This window comes from Tenrec ecaudatus, chromosome 13 (genome assembly GCF_050624435.1).
Source record: "Tenrec ecaudatus isolate mTenEca1 chromosome 13, mTenEca1.hap1, whole genome shotgun sequence".
Classification (NCBI taxonomy): Eukaryota; Metazoa; Chordata; class Mammalia; order Afrosoricida; family Tenrecidae; genus Tenrec; species Tenrec ecaudatus.
The window spans coordinates 110425073-110442254 of NC_134542.1; the positions used below are offsets into that span (position 1 = coordinate 110425073).

Sequence of the window (17182 nt, forward strand, 5' to 3'; positions counted from 1 at the left end):
AAAATTTTTTGGGGGGATGATGTATCATTATTCTGCTTTAAAAAGATAAAAATTGCCTCTAGCAAGTCTGTCTTGCTGAAAACTTATTCATTACCAGTCTCTCCAAGCAGACTTTATGATGAAAACTTCCATGTAGAGGGTTTGTTTAGACTTTCCTCAGTAGTGGTTCTGGTAGCTATGGTATGTATGTTCCTTCTCTTTGTTCCTACAGCTGCACCAATGGGAAAGTTGCCTCTAGCTGTCAGTTGTGTGATGGCTACTGTTACAATGGGGGCACGTGTCAGCTGGACCCCGAGACAAGCGTCCCTGTGTGTGTGTGAGTACCTTACTGCAGACATTTGTGATCGGACTCTGTCTACATGTAGAACATCTATTCTAGATCTCGCCTTTCAGAGTCAGTTTCACAGTTAGTCATTGATTTCGAATAAATGGTTCATGGACATCTCTGATCAAGTATTGTTCCTTCATTTGCTCATGTGCTACAGAATCTCCTCCTTCTTCACTTTGTTAATGATCCCATGAGGGAGAACATATTAGATTCTTAGCCTCGTGCTCATTTCAGACATTCATAGATCTTGGAGTGGGAAATGCGGTGTACAATGTTTAATTTCACTAACCTTGTTCAAATATGGCAACCCAGAAATAAGCATGCTTTCTGAATGCTTTGATATTTAAAACATTCTTTTTAAAAACAACTTGAAGTATCTTTTCAAGTGTATCATGATATATGTACCAGGGTTCGAGTGTTATATTATGTAAAATTACTAAGTCATTGACTTCTCTGGAGTACATTAACTTGAATCTGGGTTTTTTGAATACTAACAGAAACAATTGGCCATTCTCTGCTATTGAGAAAATTTGGGACTTATTTATTATCTCTATCTTAGTGCCCTGCTTGCCTACAATTGGCAATTTGAAATACAGCATTGACCTTGGATAACCACTATTTTGAGTGTTCTTTTTTTACTGTTAAACCTGAAGGAAGACAATCCTATATAATCTAAGTCTTCATCCTGTTCCCCACTTATGAGAGTAACATGTGATGACTGTGTATGAGAAAGAATATACCTGGTATCATTTTTTTTCATTTTTTCCCACCTTACCATTCTTGTATGAAATGAAACATTTGCCAAAATAAAGAAAAAGTCAGACAACTTATTTAGCTGTATTTTACTGCAATTCTGCAGATGCTCTGTGGGGTTTAGAAGTCAGCGCTGTGACCAGAAAGCAAACCCCTGTGATCACTACTGTCAGAACGAGGGGATTTGCACGTTAACTGCGTTTAATGAGCCAAGATGCAAGTAGGTTTAACCTTCCACTTGACGCTGCACTTCATGTGACATCATTTCAGGCCACCGCTCATTGGTTCAGATCATGACCATCCATATGCATTTCACAGTCCATACTTAATCTTGGGGCTCATCTGTGTCGTACACACTTAACCTTTGCTTCGCACTCTGACAAGTGTGTGCCCTCTCCGCTGCTAGAGCATTTCGAAGGAAAACAGAGACATGCAAAAGCTCGCGGAGCTGCCTAATGAAAATGCATGTGCTAACCGAGTGACTCTCAATTCGAGAAGCACCGAAGCAGGTGTTTTTAAACTTTTTAACATGCGATTTCAAATACAGATTGCTACGTAGTGACTGCTGTTCTAATTCTAGTGCTAATAAAAGACACTATTTCATGTCCCTAATGTTTACTGAGCTCTCTTTATTAATCAATAAAGTGGAGAAAATAGGTACATTTTTTAAAAAATCGAAGAGATACATTTCTTAATATTTAGAATTTGATCTTGATAGAGTTTGCTGGTTTTCTATCCATGAAAATATAAATCCTAATATTCTATAAGCAACTACAGGGACCACCTGTAAGATAACTGTCATGTTCGTCGCCATGGAAATTATTTTCTCATTGTGCTTTTGAGCCTTATAGATGAATCATATCCGGCCCTCCTTAACACTCAGTGCTATAACCAGTACCCCCACTTGGAACTGGATTATAGCCCAATACAGGTCATTCACAGTATGGAGGAATGGTTTTATAACACAATTGTATTAAAATTCAGATATTTCATCATAGCCCTTTCCCCCATCAATTTGGTTTGCAATCCCTATTTTATTATGTAGAAGATATCATCTTTGGAGAATAGTTGAAACATTATGAGAAGTGATTAAAATGGGAAACACAACCCTTACTTTTTCTGGAATGCTACTGAACTAATTAATACATACAAAGGAATTCAGAAACATCTTTTTAAATACTGTGCATTCAATAAATAAGATCAATTCTTAATCCATGCTCAGGTTCTGTGCATTTTGCAATTAAAGGACATGCCCCCTTGCCCTACCTGTGCGCTTATCCTTTCAGGTGTCATGCACCAAGCTGACACTTCAGGGTACCATGTCTAGGCCTGGGATATAGTATCAAGGGTACAATGTTCCAGGCATGGGAAGTTAAATGAACTATAACCCCGCCCCGCCCCTCCAAATGAAGGAGCTGGGGAGCTCTTGTAGCATAACCTGTGGCAATCTGGGCTGCTAATTGGAAGATTGGTATTTAAAACCCACCAGAGAGTCCTAGTCAGATACTCCTAGTCTCACGGTAAGTCAGAGTGCACATGACAGTGGTTAGGGTTATCAGACTAAGGAGTTATAGGGTCTCTCTGTGAGTTAGAATCAATTCATGGGCAATGGGCTTGGCTTGTTGGTTGCTTTTTGATTTGGTATGAAGGGACTCATTAATTTGTAGGACTAGATATTTGTGAGCATTTAATTAACCTATAATAAAGTAGATATGATCACAGGGCTACAGTGTGGGTAGTAAGTTCTTATCAGGACAAGTGACACATTAAAAAGAGGAGATGAGATGATTTGGAAGAATTTAGGGGAAAGGAGAAGTTTCCCCCAAATGTGACATTTTGCTAGAGTTCAGTGAGGGAGTGGGAAACCCTCCCAAAAGAAAGGCACGTATGCGGAGCTGTGGATGTGAAACATAGGGACCCATTTGAGCCACTGATGAGTTGGGGAGAGGTGTTGAGAATGTGTGGCTCGAAAGACAAATTGGAACCAAGTTTGTGGCAAAGAATAGGGCTTATGCTAAAGCCTGAATAGAATGAGTAGCCAGAGGTTGGAGGGAGATGATAGATGTGGTTTTGAATGAGGTACTTGTGATAAGTGCAAGAAGCCCTTATGATCAGCCACAGGGAGTCTTATAAAAAGGTTAGACAATACTCTAAGTTAGAAGCAGTGAGGTTTGAACCTGGGCCATTTACAGGGAGGGAAGAATAGTGTGGGCAATGGATTCATGGGTATTTCACTGGGCGACATCTGCTCTGATGCCCAGGCTTCATTTATTCTGCCCAGCCTCACTGTGCTCAAGAAGATGCATCCAGCCTTCCAGACCCACCTCCATACTCCACACATTAGCTTCCAGGTCACTGCTTGTTCAGAGAATGTCCCTTAGAATTACAAACAAATTTGGGCTGTATCAGTCCATTATATATACTTTTTCACTTAAAACTGTTTACTAAGAATAAAGGATAATCATAATGATAATTACTCAACCTGGCAAACTCAGCAAGGGAAACATTATTAGAGAACCAACAATACATGCTATTTCCTTTTGTGTATCTCTATCTCTTTATCTGCATTTGACTTTGTGGAAATGCCTGTTTTTGGTTTCTACTCACTAAAATTTATTTTAATAGTAGAAGTAAAATTTCATGCACATTCAAATCATTTAAGCTAGGAAAGGGAGCATAAGAAAAATAATTATATTATCTCATCATTTAGTAATTCATTTACAATATATTTAATTCAAACCAATGGTGAGTGAAACTAGGTGTGAATTTGAAACAAACTTAATAATAGCAAAAACAAAGTTAGCAAATATTTTCTCTCAAGCACCGTATTTTAAACATTTGTTGTTACTACATGAATTTATTGAGGTTCCAACTTATAAGCGATGCTCTGCACAATAGAATGCGTGTTATCAAATTTAACAATCTGAGCAAAATCTAGTAACTGGGCACTACTGTTATCCCGTTTACAGACAAGACAGTGAGGTCCTACAACGATGGCGTTTCTGACTCCTTGGACTGTTTGGCTCTGGAGCCCGTGTCTGCTCACTGAGCAGTTTCTGTACAGTCTCTTGTTGTGACAGAAACTCCGATAGGGGTTTTAGTTTTGAATAATTTAAAATTCATGCTGTGCAGATGATTTGGTTTTAAACTAATCAGAATGCCACGTGGTCATTTTAATAATAAAAAGATGGCCCAAGTGAGGTGGAAAAACAACTGAGTGGAGAGGAACTGATTCCTCCTGGGATAGCGGAAGGCTTTGGGGAAGCAGTGACATGACTGATTACTGCATTTGGAGGGGAATGGGTAGTGGGGCTACCGAGAAACACTATTAACCGCACCAAGAGAATAGGCATGGGGGAAAGGTGAAGGTGGCCACTGATTTGCTTTAGTTAATGTTTGGTGTGTGTGTGTGTGTGTGTGTGTGTGTGTGTGTGTGTGTGTGTGTGTGTGTGTTAGATAGCTAGTTAGCTATATAAAGGATGATGAGCGCTGGTGGGTATTGGTTGCAAGCTGGCTGTTTGAAACCACTAGCCAGTCTGTGGCAGAAAGATGAGGCTTTCTACTCCCATAAAGAGTTACAATCTCAGCAACCCACTGCAACAATGCTACCCTGTTCTACATGGTCACGGTGGGTCACAATCCATACAATGACAGTAGTTTTGTTGTTGTTGTTTTAATTGGTTTACCTGTTGGACTCTTTAAGCCTCATCTTTTTTTTAAATTTAATAAATGTTTTTATTGGGGCTCATACAACTCTTATCACAATCCATACATACATCAATTGAGTAAAGCACCCTTATACATTCCTTGCCCTCGTCATTCTCAAAATTCGCCCTCCACTTGGGTTCCTGGAATCAGCTCAGTTTCCTTCTTTTTCCCTCCCCCTCCCCCCCTGCTTCCCCCTTCCCCCTGAACCCTTAATAGTTTATAAATAATTATTTTATCTTATCTTACACTGCCCGGCGTCTCCCCTCACCAAGCCTCATCTTCTTAAAGACAATGATGCTAGTATATATACAGAAAGACCTCTTTATAAAATAATGTTATGTGGCCAAAATATGAAAGACCTAAAAACCTATGTTTAGAAAAATTGGTCCTTTATACCTACTTAACTTTATCACTGTAGATCCAGATATATAACTGGTTTTTATTTCTCATTCTAAATCATGCAACACTCTTCTTTTAGGTTTTATTTTGATAACTTCATTTGATTATTTGCTAAAATTTTCATGGGTCTTTCAAACTCTAGTTCTTAATCTTGGACAAGCAGCTCTGGCCTGATATCTGTGGAGAAGGTGGTTTTTTGAAAAGAGCCCAAGGATGGTGTCAGAAGCGTTTTCAGACAGATGACAACTTTCAATAGGGGCAGTGAGCAAGTCAATGTTAGTCACCTACTTTGTCCATAATTCAAGTGGCAGGTCACTGTATGTCCCAGACATGTGTCCTGACCCTCCGTATCTTTGGAAAGCACAATATATAAAATGCACATGTCTCTTTGGAGGAGTAAAGGCTGAGGAAACCTGCCACACCAATATTTATCCTTTATAATCCCAGGGCACCAGTTATAACGTATTCTAGCTTGGGCCATTCCAGTCGTGCCCTGGGGACAAAGAATGCGGGCATCATGTGTTTACATACAACTAAAGTCTAGCTTGTCTTTTGAGAAGACAAGGAGCGTTGCTCAGTAAAGAACAATCATGACACTGTTGTCCATAGGGAGGTGTATATTGTCATATTATGTTTGCTTAGTTTGGCATTTTTGCTTGTCCTTTAATATAATCAATAGATGAGAAGAACTAAAGCAGTCAAGCACAATATAAGCAAGTATTACTATATATAATTATTTACTCCCATAATTTAAATTATTTACTTACCTGCCTTCTTGCACTGGATCTTACTACTTTAATTTTTAAGCCCATATCTTAAAAATGTATAAAAGCAGAGGTTTATTTCTTATTCATGCTCCAAATATGGGAGAGATCCAGAAAAAGATTGTTCAACTGTCTGCTTAACATTTGACCCCTGCAATATTTATATAGTTCCTGTCAGAGGGCCTAACTTATGAGACTTAACAAGCATTGGTTAAAAAGTTAAAATTTAATAAACCATTTCATATATTATCACCCTTTAGGAAAATACCATACATACTAGTGTATAAGCCGAATTTTCAGCACATTTTAATGCACTTTTTGTGTTAAAATTAGATGCCTTGGCTGATATTTGGGTCGGCTTATACTCAAGTATATATGATACTTTATTTCTACTTTTTCAAATTAAGACAGTAATAAAAAGGAAGCTATCAGGTTGGTGAAGTGAAAAAACTTCAGTGTAACATTTCATCTATTGGGTATATAATCACAAATCAAAATGATATTGCTATGCCCTATTTAATCTTTAAATTTAATATTAATAGCAGCATTCATCAGCTGAGATAAATTGACAGACGTAACTCAACTAATCCACACGTTATGTCATGTAACCACTTGCCCATCAGTTTGCCACACTGGAGCGGCTTGTATGTTGCTGTGATGCTAGAAGCTATGTCACTTGTACTTCAAATGCCACCAGGGCCCCCAAGGGGACAGGTTTCAGCAGAGCTTCAAGACTACCAACAAACTATGAAGAAGGAATGGGCTGTCCCCTTCAGAGGTACTGGTCACTAAAAACCCTATGGATAGCAGCCAAATTTGTCAGTTACTGAAAGCCTCATGAAGAGAAGCAGAGCGTTGTCGAGATAGTGCCAGACGGTGAGCTCCTCAAGTCTGAGTGACTGCGGAAGAGGTACCTGCTCAACGCAGGATCGAACATAGAGACATGGATGGAATCGAGGATGTAACGTCTTGGGGATCTTCCTTGGCTGATGGGGCATGACTCAAAATGAGGAGAAACAGCTGCAAACAACAATTAGTAATTGGAATGTACAACGTGTGAATCTAGGAAAACTGGAAGTTGTCAACAATGAAATAGCATGTATGTGTCTGAACAATGAAAGTGACATTATCAAGGCCTGTCAAAAGGACAAAGCAATCTGTCCTGGGAGAAAGACAGCCAGAAGACTACTAAGAAGCAAGGATGATGAGATTTAATCTCGTGTACTTCCCACATGTTATGACGAGTGACTAGTCCCTGAAGAAGGACACATGTGTGGTAAAGAGAAGTGGCAGCGATGGAGAAGAGGACCCTCTATGACATGGGTTGACACAGTGGCTGCTAATGTGAGGATGGTGTGAGACTGTGTCTGGTTGTTCTTAGGGTCATTATGTGTCAAAATCAACTTGATGACACCCCATGGCAACAACAATGCCATTTAACCTCCAAGGAGTCTGGATTTTACTTATTGAGATTTCCCTGCCTCTCTCAGAAAAAGAAAAGAAGTTAAGGCGGGAGGGCGGGGACTATCCATATCAAGGTAGCTATTAGACAAACATGTTTAAAATGGACTCTTATGGGTAGTAAGTTTGTTGGATTCATGGACAAGAAATTCAGTTGTACACATTTTGTATTTTAAGATTCTATTAGAATTTATAGCTATTGAAGTTTGTTGATGATTTTGGCCTTTCTGATCCAATTTTTAGACCCTTGCCAACACTAATTTACTCTTTAAAAATTTAATAATATATTTTATTAATATAATATATGTAATTTCAATATGTGGTAGGTATGTGATTATTAAACATTTTATATTACTTTTCCATTTTTTAATACTAAGAATTCAAAAGCCTGGTGTCGATTTTATACTTATATAGCATATCACAATTAAAACTAGACACATTTCAAGTGCTCAGTAGTCTTACTAGAAATAAACTTAGGCCCAGGAGATGAATCAATTTTGAAAGATCCATTTAATTAATTTATTTTTGTTTAATGTTAATAAATGCTAATTTATTAAATGTTGAAAGAACTTTTAATAGAAATTTACATGTTTGAAAACATTTGCATATTAAAAGTCATATATTCCTTTATATGACTAGCTAAACAGGATTCTTTGTGAAAAAATGATTATACTATACCAATATATTTTAAGAAAAACAAAATTTTAGTTATTATTTTAAAATATTTTAGATGAGTATATAGAGATGTATCATATTCTTTTTTTAAAATGACATTTGAAGACTCTTACACCTCTTATAACAATCAGTTATGTTAAGCATATTTGTAAATATGTTGCCATCATTATTTTCTAAATATTTACTTTCTAATGAGCCCTTAGTTTCAGCTCCTCTTTTTCCTCCCCCCACTCTCATGACCCCTTGATAAATTATAAACTATTATTATTTTCATATCTTAACCGACCGCTATCTCGCTTCCTCCATAGTTTCTGTTGTTCATCCCCCTGGCAGAGTGATTGACTGATTTTGACAAGAGATAGATTACTTGACCCTCCAATTAAATAAAAGTATCCATTAGTGAACATATTAACATATTTTGCATGAAAGTATATGTTTTTCTCTGCAGCATGTTTCTATCAACTCTACGGTGTGTTTTTGTGTTTAATTAAAATCTATGTAGGATAAGAAAATTTCTTAATTTTTACCAATGTTTAACTTTAGTGACTCTCATTTGTATTTATCTTTTTTTGGTTGGTGAAGTTATTTTTAGTCAAGAACATTTTTCCATTCTGTTGTAGACTTGAAATTTTGAGAAAACTGAGTGATAGTAATTGGAAAGTTGAAATTGATACCAGTTTTTATGTCCCTTAATCAATGATAAATTATTTGGTTCTGGAAGGCTTCAGTGCTGCCTTCCAGTGGATATATGAGAATCAAAGAAATCGTACAACTAGAACAAAGGTTATGCTAAAGATAAGAAAAGAGGTGTGTGTATATCACTTACATATCAGATTGATTTTCTGATAATTCAAAGTATAATCACATGACTTTTAGTAATCATTCATAAATGTTTTAGGAAAATAGATGTCTTATATTGAATTTTTCAATACGACTGCAAATTTAAAACCATTGAAAAGTACTTCCTGTTATCCTAGGACTGCCCCAAATTTCATAAGGTGACTAAACTTGAACAATATTTTATAACTGCAGTTGCAAATGCCTAACATTCTTATGATAGTTTATTTGCGCTCTTAACCACCCACCACCACAATGCAAAGTGAAGAAGTAGGAGGGGTATTGGCCCACAATGCAAAGGGAAGAAGTAGGAGGGGTATTGGCCCACAATGCAAAGGGAAGAAGTAGGGGGGTATTGGCCCACAAGGCAAAGGGAAGAAGTAGGGGGGTATTGGCCCACAAGGCAAAGGGAAGAAGTAGGGGGGGGTATTGGCCCACAAGGCAAAGGGAAGAATTAGGGGGGGTATTGGCCCACAAGGCAAAGGGAAGAAGTAGGAGGGGTATTGGCTGAGTCTTTAGTTTTGGAAGTCTTTGAGTTTTAGTGTGTTATGCTAAAACTTAATGTGTTCAGGTAGCAAACTATTTGTTTGTCTGCATGACACTTGACATATTAAGTTGAAGTTAGGTTTTGCTCTATAGCTTTGTTTTGAATTCACATCCTTTACCAATTTTGTAATTGGCAAATGACTTAGTCATTATTCAAACACGGAATCTCACTATCATTGCAGCATGCATCCGGTGTTCCTTCCACCCTGGAACTATAGAATTTTAACTACGGCTTCTAATGTAACAGCCTACTTTTATATCTTCAATTAAGTTCACTATAGTACATAATATTAATTTTATGATTGCTTCCAAACTCTTTCAGTGGACGCATATAATGTATTCAGATAAGAAATAGTCTACTCAAAATACATATAATCTATATTGCCTTTCTGATCTGTTTTCAATAGCATTTCCTGGAGAATATCCTGATTGTACAGGTTTTTTATTACTAAGCATCTCATTTAAAATGTATTTAATTAATCATTTTATACATCAGGGCCCTTTCTGGTCCTATGGCTTGCACAAAATTTTATGTTTAACTTAATTGATAATAAATTACATAAACTTAACAAACTTCTTTTTATGGATAATTTCTTGGCAAACTACATTTTGTTTTTTCTTGTAACTTTCTCCTTCTTAAAATACATCAAATAAATTTTAAAATAAAATAAATTTGCGTCTTCAGGGTCCACCTCTTCAATGAAAGCTTCTCATTAAATTTTACATTTTTTGTAAAAAACATACTGTTCATTTTATGAAACAACACAGTATTTCTTGAATCATGCTAATGTTTTTCAGAAATCAAGAATTCCTTCTGAAAAAATTATTTTATAATAGGAAACTAGGATCACTTGTGTATAAAAATCCCAAATGATCAGCACTGTAATTGTGGCTATTATGTCGATTCCACCTGCTGGCATGCCTAAAAAACTGAGTAGCACAGCCCTGGAGAGGTTCCCAGTCTGTTGTTTGTAAAGAAGTAGACTTCCATATCATTGTTCTGAGGAGTGTCTGGTGAGCTTGGATTACCGACCATTTGGCATGCAGCAAAATGCTTACCCACAGCATTGTCAGAGATCCTTCACTTAACATTGAATGACGGACTGCAATACATTGAACTTAAGCATTATTGTATATTACTATAGTTTTGTATCAAGTATACTCATTATAATAGACATAAATGTAAGAGACTGTATTTGGCTCTTCAAAGTACACACAGTAATACCTAGCTGTACCAAACAAGAAGTTATTATCAAATTTGGATTTTAAAATATAGTTCAGTACATCCTGACCCACTAAGCCCCAAGGATAATATTCTTGCTCAGAGCAGATAATGCACAGTGAGGACCACAGGGCAGGCCCACCACCACCATGAGGTACGATGTCTCTCACTGCATCATAAGCGCTCTGGGGAACAACACTGGAGACACAGTGTGGGAACTGTGCCCGATCAGAACCCATCACACTGGGGAGTAGCACTAAGGGCATGCAATAGAACAGCAAGGGGAACAAAGTGATGGAATCCCCAGGGAATACTCAAAATAGACTTTGGGGATGGAATGTGGTATCCCATCAGACTCCACTAGAAAACACCCCTAAACATCAAAAAACAGACCTGGAACTATTTATAAGCTTTTCCTTTTTTGTCATTGTCTTTCTTTTTGTTGTCTTTATTTTGTTTGTGTATGTTGTTGTTTTGTTGTATTTTGCTTCCTTTGTTGTTTTGTTTGGCTTTACCTGGTTTTTATGCTTATTGATGTCTCCGTATGTCTATCTAGGTAAGAGAGGCAGAATAAACAATTTGGAGATGTAAACAGCAGGACCAGTGGTTGCAAGGGGACACAGGAGAAGAGGAGGTGGGAGAAAGAAAGGGGCAGCAATCAATCCAGCAACAAGGGAACGACAAGTAAACTAAAGTCAATGGAGAGAAGGGCATAGGATGCCTAGTGAGATTTAAGCAGGGTCAATATAACAGCATGGAATTACTAAACATGAATAAGGCAAAACATGATAGAGGGGCAAGAGGAAAGTAAAAGGAAATAGAGGAAAGAACTAGGAGGCAACGGACATTTATAGAGGTTCAAATACAGACATGTACATATGTAAATATATAGGATGGTGGGGAAATAGATCTATGTGCATATATTTATAAGATTAATATTAATGTAGCAGATGAACATTAGGCCTCAACTCAAGTACTTCCTTAACACAAGAACAGTTTGTTCTAATAATCTGGCATTCTGTGATGCTCTCCTTTCTGATATGATTGTTGAAAACAAAATGGGTACATAAGTTAATGTGGTGAAGAAAGCTGATAGTGCCAGGCTATCAAAAGATATAGTGCCTGGGGTCTTAAAATCTTGAAGATAAACAAGTGGCCATCTAGCTGAGAAGCAGCAAAGCCCACATGGAAGAAGCACAGCAGCCTGTGTGATCATGAGGTGACGTTGGGATCAGGTATCAGGTATCTAAGACCCAGAACAAAATCATACCAATGGGGATAGGGAGGTTGGGGGGGGCATGCAGAGTAGAGACTCAATGCTCATCCATAGATTATTTAACATCCTCTCACAGAAGGGCCACAAGGAGTAGATGAGTCAGTCAAAGTGTTGTATAGCACTGATGAAACATATAACTTTCCTCTAGTTCTTTAGTGCTTCCTACCCCAGCCCCCCACTGTCATGACCTCAATTCTACCTTACAAATTGGACTAGACCAGACATGTACACTGCTACAGACAAGAGTCCACAGCACAGGGAATCCAGGATAGATAAACCCCCCAGGACTAACAATGAGAATAGAGATACCTGGAGGATGAGGGGAACGTGGTGGGTGTAAGGGAGAAGTGATCATAAGGATTGGTATATAACCCGCGCCCCCCAGGGGGGTGAACAACCAAAAGTGCGTGAAGGGTGACAGGATGATGTAAGATATGAAAATAATCTATAATTTATCAAAGGTTCATGAGAAAGTGTGGGTGTAGAGGGAGGGGAAAATGAGGATCTGATATCAAGGGCTCAAATTGAAAGAAAATGCTTTGAAAATGATGAAAATTTATCTCACTATTATTGCCAAGGCCTGATACAGGTCCAAAACTTTGCGGAAATTCTTAAAATTTTACAACTCAAAGAATACAATTGGGTACATTCATTTAGACAATGCTGAGTTTAAAAAGAGCCTGGTTATCTCCTGAACATGACGGAGTGAGTGTATGCATGCCTGCTTCTGTGCTGAATAGAAATGATCATGACACTACCGAAGAAAAATTATGAGATAGCAACACATTTCATTTCTATTATTTATTAGTTCTGCCACTTGGGACAGATTATTTGAAAAATCGTATTTCCTTGTGTAGAGTGGAAAATATCTATCGATAGGGTTATTGGCAAACTGACAAACAGGTCAAGAAATATCTAAATATGTAACTTAAGCATTGGTCTGCTAATTACGAGGTTGGCAGTTCAAAGCCACCAACCACTCCTCATGAGAAAGATGAGGTTTCCTGTTCCAGTCAAGATTGACAGCTTCAGAAATGCAATACAGCACTACTGTGAATTGGAAATGACTCAGCGACAGTGTTGGGGTCGGTAGGTACTGTTTGGGAGGATGAGACTATAAAAAGGGGCTGGGCACAGAATGTCCAAATCTTCAAATTGTGTAATGTCATATAAATGCCAGTATGACATGTTTCTCAATATGAAACAAGTAATTTTCAGAGAATGAACCAAGAAAGGTATTTAAAAATTGACAGTTTGGTTCTTCTCGTTTTCTAAATGGTTGCGTAAAAAGTAAATTAGAATCTACCTAATCTATCTATCTAATCTAACTCTAGAATTATCTATTCATTCCAGATCCAAAGAGACTTACTTACCTTTTATGAAAGTATTAAAATAAAGTTTGTAAATCAGAGTACTAGAGTTATGAACACAGTTGAGGCTGATTTTCTTTGCCATATGTTTAAAGACAATAGAAAACATCTGTAGTATATTTTTTAAAGGAATTTTATGCACATATTTGCATTGAAGAGGGGAAAATGCTTTCTTGAGAGAGCCTCATGGGACTAATTTGAAGATAACTGTCTGAGGATGAACTACCAAGGACTAATACATTGCAACAGTATAGATCCAAAATGGCCAAGGCATGGGCAGTTGCTATAATCATCATTATGATGCAAGTAATTCATTGGGATATTGGACAGGAAATTTGGATGATCTGTATGCATTCCAAATTGTCACTGTTCTGTCACTAATAGCTTTGATCATTTTACTCTACTCAGAGTATTACGATTTATGAGTATCTATAAAGATGGTAAAAATACCTAGTCTTAAATCAACCACTGGAAGAAGAACTTATAGAGCAGCAAATGCTTTAGCTATTAATTGTGTAAGGTAGGCACCAGGAATAATAATTTCCATATGATTTAATGTCTCAAAAAAGGCCATTTCTTAAAACTAGAACAAATGCATAACGGTGGAACATATCTTTATCCTATGCCATAAAACATACCCTTATAAGATATTTAGGGAGTCATGCAAGGTGGTTATCAAATGATTAGGATATATAACTTAAAATTAATAATTACCTACGCAGCCTTTGAGAGTTGCCTCTAGAATGCGATAAATGACATAGCTGGTAAAGACGAGGTATTTAAATGTGCTCTCAAAACTTAAAGAGAGGACTACCATGAATCAGAGCAAGTGCCTTTTTGTCTACTATAAATATTGGGTTGGTAGCCACAAATAAAGTAGTGAATTAATCAACATCATTAATAAATACTCCCTGCCCCACTAAAATAAGCTCAATTTTTAGAATCAGAACTATGCTATCCTTGTCATTCTTGCTTCAAGGTCTTGCTCTAATTTTCTTGTGTAATGATATAAATCTCATCATTCCCAAAATATGCAAAGTACAGGATGTCAGCATCATAAGCCTAGCTGGTCAGGGAGATTCCAGTCCTCCAAATCCTGAGCAATTCCTTCTTTGAACATCTAAGCACTTCGGTGTAATGATGAGCCCCAGAGGTTGTGAATCTCAAGCAAATCTCAGGTCATTTCTCTTATATGATATGAGCCCTGATTTATTTATTTATTTTTATAATTTGAAAGAGGTTATGTAAAGAGCAAATTTTAGAATTTTAATGCAATGTGATTGCACCAATTTAGCTCTATACACATCAGCTATTGTAATGGAACTACTAAGCAATGATTATTAATTTCTCATTGGTATATATACCTTTTTGAGCATTCAGAAAGGCTTGTCAGATGTAAAACTATGTGAAACGTAAAGAACTTCACAGTGTTCAGTATTCAGTTCAAAGGTTCCTAAATATCTTATTTTGAATTTACCATGGACCTAGTCCAGTTTAGAGTCTGAAAAATTGTAATGATTTTTCTAGATCATTCAGTGGCAAATTCACAACTGAAAGGGAAAATATTTTTTAGAAAGTAATCACTTTATTGACTGTTGAGTTTATGTTAATTCATTGAAAATTTGCTCATTTCACTACCTCACTTTGATAAAGTCATTTATTTATTTATTTACTTTGTTACCTATTTGGTTTTTTATTTATTTCTTGAAGTGATTTATTTGTAGTATGGTATATAGTAAGAGTGGTTGCAGAAGATTATATATGATGTAGGTTTGTTTATATAATGCATATGAACAAAGTGTTCTCATAATGCATGAGTGATGACCTGAATCTTAATACAAATAATGATATTAATTTTCATCTAAATCATACTTCATACTCATAGTTTATAATATATCATTCTGAATCAACTAACAATATTCTTAAATAATAACACTTGTTTCCATTTATGGCCAAGTTAATATATGCTTTCTTGAAACAAGTATTTATAGTGATGGTTTGGGTTTGTCAGAAATAATGATTTCATGAGAATTTGCTCAACTTATAGGACAATTAATGCTGTTTTGTGAATATTATAATAATTCTCATGAAATTATAGAATCCTAGTTTTAAAACGTGAACAGTTTCAGATATCTGTGAAGGACAACAGAATTAGCAGAGTCCCTTGAAATTGCAGTTATTTATTTTGCTCACTGTGTCGAAAAATATCCACTAGAAATGATTCTGGATGCTCTTTAAAAAATGTGTACAACTATTGATATTGGCATATGTGACCATCATTTAAACTGAAGCCAGTTAAATGGTCTCTCTCTGGATTTTCTCTGACAGCTGCACAGAAATTTCTTGTGTCAGCCAGGAAGCATTGTTCAAACACAGCTAAAGTCATTCCAGCATTTATTTTGATACCACAAGCTAATTAGATGGCTGTGAGTATCTTTAAAGAATGAATCTTAATCAGATCCACAATTCTAATTTTCTACTAGATTCTCGTGTGGTTTCATGGTAACTATATGGGGTAAACAAGTTCCCTTTAATCTTTTGGCAAATTCTCCTGGTTTCATGGTAATAGAAGCGGTGTTTAAAATAAGAAAGCACTATATTTGCCTTTGGATAGACAAGTAAAAAATCTGTAGTTTAAGATACCAATGATGGTTTGCTATTTCATGTTATATTAGAGGTAGCATCAAAAGGAAAAAGAATTGATTAAATAAGCTCTTCCTTAACAGGCAAACTACTTTTAAGTGACTTTATGTCATATTTAATATTTTGAAAATTAATTTGAAAATTTTAACCTAGATAAGAATATTATCATAAAATGTGCCACCTTTAAAGTTTAATATAAAATGATGTGGAACCTAAATTTTCAAAAGGTCTTTCAAAGAGTGAATCCCAACTAAGTTGACTCTCCACATCTGACAATATACAGGAAATCAGCATGCATCTCTACGTAAGCCTCAGGAATGTGTTCATGATACTGCAGACTCCTCCTTAAATATATTTTGAAGTTCATCCATGACACGCCTGGGTGGTTTGTTACTCACTGCTGTCTTTCTCGTTTCTGTCTTAAACTTTGTAGATGCTCCGCCAACTGGTCAGGCACACAGTGTGAGAGGCCAGCCCCGAAGAGCAGTAAATCTGATCATATCAGCACAAGTAAGTGTCGCAGGCTAATCATCTTGGGTGGTCTATAGAATTCTTTCATATAGCTTTCCCCCAACCTGTCGAAGACATTATCAAGGCGGATGAGTCTTGGAAAACCGCATGCGTGGGATCTTCTGTAAAGCAAATCATTGCCATCGGTGTTCCTGAAAGCATACCTCTGCCTGGTGAAAGGATAGCACGTTCTCTCAGGCAGGGAGTGGTCTCTCAGGATCTCTCGGGCAGGGAGTGGTCATCCCAAATGTTGGCATTGCTCATAGCACACATCTGCAAACCCAGCACAATCTTTTCTTTGGAAATCTACATCAGCCCAAAGGACTGCAGCTCTCACAATAGAGGGGAGCATTCTTGGAGGGGGTGGGGTAAGGGGAGTTCATGCTTTTAATCGAGAGCAAAGTACATTGGCTTAAAATGCATTTTAATGTGTTGTGAGATGGGGAGACAGAGTAATATGAAACTAGATAGGCAGAGAAGTGAAATAGCAAGGAATTCTTAAGGATCATAGGCTATTTGGTCCTCCTTTGTCTTTAAAGTACTGATTTTAAAGTGTAAGTCAGCCTTTTATAATATCTTATTGTATAGCTGTAGTCTTATGACAGGTCCCTGATAGGAAAGTTTATTCATATCATTATTTTGTGTGTGTGTTTTCTGACAACTTTCAATGATTTACGCTCACAAATTTCA

The 17182-nt window shown here is 36.9% G+C and overlaps 1 protein-coding gene across 1 annotated transcript in view; it reads left to right on the forward strand.

The window, feature by feature from the left end:
• The window catches only part of LRP1B (LDL receptor related protein 1B), a 1653255-nt gene that overhangs the window by 1622366 nt on the left and 13707 nt on the right, over window positions 1-17182 (forward strand). Inside the window, exons 86-87 of the mRNA XM_075529151.1 lie at window positions 212-316; window positions 16416-16492. Coding sequence (XP_075385266.1) covers window positions 212-316; window positions 16416-16492 — 182 coding nt within the window. The remainder of the gene's footprint in view (window positions 1-211; window positions 317-16415; window positions 16493-17182) is intronic.